This window comes from Maniola hyperantus, chromosome 26 (genome assembly GCF_902806685.2).
Source record: "Maniola hyperantus chromosome 26, iAphHyp1.2, whole genome shotgun sequence".
Lineage (NCBI taxonomy): Eukaryota > Metazoa > Arthropoda > Insecta > Lepidoptera > Nymphalidae > Maniola > Maniola hyperantus.
Window position 1 is genome coordinate 5644672 of NC_048561.1, and position 5132 is coordinate 5649803.

Here is a 5132-nt window from a genome sequence, read left to right on the forward strand (position 1 = left end):
ACTTATATATAGTACTTTTCTCCCATTTGCGAGGAGACAATAAAAAAGTGATTTTGTAAAGTGATGATAATAAAAAGAATACCCGGCCGACTGTCGTGGGCTCTTGTCAGACTTGGGCGCGTTTGGAACCCTCGTAGCTAGCCCGCGTAGTTTTAAGTACGTGCGTAATCGATTACGGCGATTACGCACGTACTTAAAACTCTTGGAAATTGCTGGCGTGCGGCCATTGAAGACCCGATAGCAGTCTTCTGTAGTGAAATCCTTTCTTCAGTAAAGTAGCGAATTCCGAGCAAGTGGGAGAAAAAACAATTTGTAGGTAAATAAAAATCTATAAGTAGCACTTTTGACAACAATTTATTAAAAACAGGTAAACCTAAACCTGTAAATTCAATGAGGAAGTTTCAGCAATTTGCGGGACTTATAAACACTGCTAGTGTTTATAAGTCCCGCAAATTGCTATTGCGCTGGAACCATTGGCCGTACCGCGGTTGTTTGACAGCTACAATGTCACGATCGCAATCATCTCTGATTGGTTAAAGCTCGCTCACTATTGGCCACAATGCATTGTTGCAACAAGAATCGCACAAATTCAGCCAATCAGAACAATTGAGATTGTAATAATGATTGATGCAGGTTTTAGACAATCGCCCTCTGGTCTCATTATCATCAATAAGACGTCATTTTGACGTATATTTAAGTAAAAATATACTATCACCTCGGAACTTCAGTCTAGTGCTGACGTCACTAAAATGGCGGCCACGCGCATTGTCATTTTGCGGGACTTCACACACACACTTATAATTCCTTTCTCCAGTAATCTTTTATCTTTGTCCACAAAAGTACGTCTATATCTTTTATCGTTTGTGCGAACGCATATGATAATTTAAGGACTTGAGACGCAAATAGCTCTTATCACAATGTTTACATTTAAAGTTTCTTTCCCCTGTATGAGTTGCCATATGCGCCTGCAAGGTGGAAGGCAAGTAGAACGACCTCGTGCAAATGACGCACTGGTGGTTGTAGGCCCTCACGTGACAACGTCTATGGTGCTCCGCCAAATTTTTCCGTACCCGAAAAACTTTACCGCACAACCTGCACGGAAACGTCCGCTTGTCGCCGTGCGCCTCGATCAAGTGCCGGTTGCGTAATGCGTACGAGAGGAACGCGGCGTCGCATTTATAGCAATTGATCGTGGGTTTTTTTTCGTGTACCGTCGCAACGTGCAAGCCCATACTGTATTTGGATTTTAGATTCTTGCCGCATATCTCGCAGGGGTAGTTCGCGTCGACTTTGTTGTGAGTCCTTATGTGCGCACGCAAGGCCCCGGGCTCCAAAAAGCAGGTCCCACAAACATCACAAGTATGAGTGCCGAAATGGTCAACCATATGTTTTTTCAACGCATCGAAGAAAGTAAAAATCGCATTGCACTCGGTGCAAGTTAGATTATTTGGTGTCAATTTGAATTTTAAAAACTCGTTTGTAACAGGGTAGAGGAGTTTCTTGTGTTTAGAGGTTATGTGGGTTTTAAACGATTCAACATCATCAATTTTTTCCGGACACAATCTACAATCGATTCTCGTGATATCGACTAACGGTATCCTATTATAATGTATTAATTTTTTCTCGAATAGTTTTGGGTCGTGCGTTAATGTGTGTTCTCTAAGTTCTGTGGGGTTTGTGAATTGAGCGTCATTGCAATAGAAGCAGTAGTAAAAGCTTATTCTGTTTCGGAATGGGCAGGCGTACGTGTTGGTGACGATTATAACGGTATTGGTATGGACCATCTCGTCTGGGTCTATGGGTTCAATTGCATTACTTGTTTGCTTCACAGCTGGTGGTACTGGAAACAATAAAAAGTAGCTTAGTGGTTCTGATTCTGTTTATAGGGTCCGTATTATCGTACCTCAAAAGGTACCCTTATAGGATCACTTTGTTGTCTGTCTATCTGTCGCTCTGTCAAGAAACCTACAGGATACTTCCCGTTGACTTAGAATCATGAAATTTGGCAGGTAGGTAGGTCTAGGCATAAGGGGAAAAATCTGAAAAACGTGAATTTAGGGTTACATCACACAAAAAAATTAATTGTTACTCAGTGTCAGTTCTAGTGTATTTTTCATGAGATTCTTCTCTACCTAGATAGTAATTTTATAAAGTTCATACCAGCTTGGTTTATGGATCTCTTCATTGTTGTATACAGCCTCCTGATCTTGTCGGCTGTACTCAGAGATTGCTCAACTTGCATTACATTGGTTGTTCTTTTCAATGATTTTATTTTTGTCACATCTACAGTTTTTATAGTTTCGTATACTTTGGTCTCGATATCTGAATCTGTAATTCAATCGTAAATACATTTAAAAAAAAAGATTCCGTCGAATTGAGAACCTCCTCCTTTTTTTGAAGTCGGTTAAAAAATCTTCAAAAAAAGGAGGAGGTTCTCAATTCGACTGTGATAGCCTAGTGGTTAGGACGTCCGCCTTCTAATCGTAGGTCGGGGGTTCGATCCCGGGCACGCACCTCTAACTTTTCGGAGTTATGTGCGTTTTAATTATTTAAATATCACTTGCTTTAACGGTGAAGGAAAACATCGTGAGGAAACCTGCATGCCTGAGAGTTCTCCATAATGTTCTCAAATGTGTGTGAAGTCTACCAATCCGCACATGGCCAGCGTGGTAGACTATGGCCAAAACCCTTCTCACTCTGAGAGGAGACCCGTGCTCTGTAGTGAGCCGGTTATGGGTTGATCATGATGATGATGATGATGATGATGATGATGATGATGAAGAACATATATTCACTATAACCATACCGTCATTATGGTCCGCTGCATCTTCAACATTGTCGTGTATGTCAGAGTCGCAAGTTGTTTCCATTTTAACTTCTAATTTAACATTCTTGGCATTTTCTGGAAGAATAGTTATTTTAGCGTTTAAACTATCGTGAGTGATTATTTCCATTATATATAACTAGATGATGCCCGCGACTTCGTCCGCGTGGATTTAGGTTTTTTGAAATCTCGTGGGAACTCTTTATTTTTCCGGGATGAAAAGTAGCCTATGTCCTTCCCCGGGATATAAGCTAACTCTGTACCAAATTTCGTCAAAATTGGCTGAATGGTTGAGCCGTTGAAAGCTAGCAGACAGACAGACACACTTACACATTTATAGTATTAGTACGGAAGTATGGATAAAAAGAATTCAACTCTATCTATTACAGTTCAGGAGATACAGCGATATACTGATAGATAGACAGCAGAGGCTTAGTAATAGTCCCATTGGTGCATATGGAATCCTGAACAGATAGAGATAGTTTTAGTATGGATAGCTATTTCAGTTCCTTACCCTTGTGGCGTGAAGCTACAAACAACTGTTGGGACTGCAGCACTTGCTTCCTGAAGTCACTGGCCTCGCGCAGCCGACACACGCACGTGGCGCATATGCAGCACTCCATGCTGTCGCCGTCCAGATGCAACTGCAATACATATTACACATATTACTTACAGACTAGTTATAACTGATACCCAAAGCATTTGGCCAGTATGCTGGGTTTTTTTAAAAAATTGTGTGAATTTCTTAAGCTTAAATTCGAATTTTCAGCATCCATAAATTACGTGAGGTGTTTTTTTGAATTGTCTGTCCCCCCCTGGTGAGATGTTGTGAGATTTTATTCAACCCCCTCCCCCATCCCCCAATCTCACGTGAGATTTTCAAAATGTGGGTTTCTTACTTGAATGAAATTATTTTCTTTCGAACGAATTAGTGAATGATCTTAATCGTAGTACGATTACGCTTAAGATTAAATCTTAAGCATGTACAATCTGGATTAAATGGACCAAAATAGTATATTTTTTTTTGTTTCAATCAGAAAAAATTTTTGCGTGATATTCGCCGAGACCCCCCCTCTCTCCAACATAAGATTAGATGAGATTTGACTCGACCCCCTCCCCCCCTTAAACATCTCACGTAATTTATGGATGCCCCCTTGTGTTATAAAGCCTAATTTACATGCATTAAGTTAATAAGTAGTTAACTAAATTTTAACTTACTTTTAAGTGACATAATTCATGTAAACAGTGATTTTAGTGATGCCTAAGTCGCAAGTTAAAATTTAGTGTGCAAGTAAACAAGTAGTCAAAAAGGTGCTGCTGTATTTGGCTGCCACGTGTGAGGTGGAGGCAAACACAATAGATCGGAGACAGTCACAGTGATACAGGGATACCAAGGACCTGCATAGCCCCAAAGAAGAAGAAGAATAATAAATAAATAAATAATATCTTTATTTGCAAAAAAGATTTGGCACCTAAGACTTTGACCACTGGCTCCCAAAGAAGTAGAAACTGTTTCATGGGAGCCAGTGCCTTCCCTGTTACATAAGCTTTTCTAATTTACAAAACACTTATTGAGTAGGTATCTTACTAACTATTACTTAATAATAAAAGAAGAAACTTTACTTACGAAGAAACAAGTAGAATAGAATTTTGTTTTTAGTAGAATTAGAACGCACAGCTCAAACTACTGGACGGATCGGGCTGAAATTTGGCATGCACATAGCTATTATGACGTAGACATCCGCTTAGAAAGGATTTTTGAAAATTCAACCCCTAATGGGTTTGAAATTTGTGTAGTCCACGCGGACGAATTCGCGAGCTACCAATAAGCAAGTCTACCAACAAAATTAGATTTAAATCAATCAAGTCTGCTCTCCGCTTGCCTTCAATGGACAGGCAGCCTAAACAGTTTAAGTAGGAACAGGTACTTACAGGAAGACCAAACACGTCCATAAACATATCACTATACACCTCCTTGGAGCCTTTGAATTCGTATTCTGCGGTGAGAAGGCGACATTTCTTTATAGAATGGCAGCAACGACACAACGCTTTATTGATGAGGGGGCCCTTGTTTTTATTTGCATTCACATGGGCCATTTTTTTATTGAAAAATATTTTCAATTACCTAAGTTAAATATAAAAAAATTCACGAGACTAATTCCGTTACTCCCTATAAATATTATAGTCATTAATTATTAAATTAAATAATACCTATTTATTATTCAATTTTAAAATAATTATAATATTTTGATTATTTTCAATCACAGACCAAGTATATCACTATATCACCATCACAGACCAATTGATC

The 5132-nt window shown here is 39.3% G+C and overlaps 1 protein-coding gene across 3 annotated transcripts; it reads right to left on the reverse strand.

The window, feature by feature from the left end:
* Nucleotides 1-420: 420 nt before the first annotated feature.
* Nucleotides 421-5132, reverse strand: LOC117994256 (zinc finger protein 670-like). 3 transcript variants are annotated; one of them, XM_069507756.1, is made up of 5 exons: nt 5036-5132; nt 3339-3468; nt 2807-2902; nt 2161-2328; nt 421-1840 (listed from the first exon to the last, which is right to left on the reverse strand). In XM_069507756.1, the coding sequence occupies exons 2-5, from the start codon at nt 3445-3447 to the stop codon at nt 855-857; spliced, it is 1359 nt and encodes a 452-aa protein (XP_069363857.1). In that variant the 5' UTR covers nt 3448-3468; nt 5036-5132; the 3' UTR covers nt 421-854. The 3 variants fall into 3 exon arrangements, with proteins under 3 accessions (XP_069363857.1, XP_069363858.1, XP_034838039.1); XM_069507757.1 differs by having other exon boundaries at nt 4950-5115; XM_034982148.2 differs by having other exon boundaries at nt 4757-5115.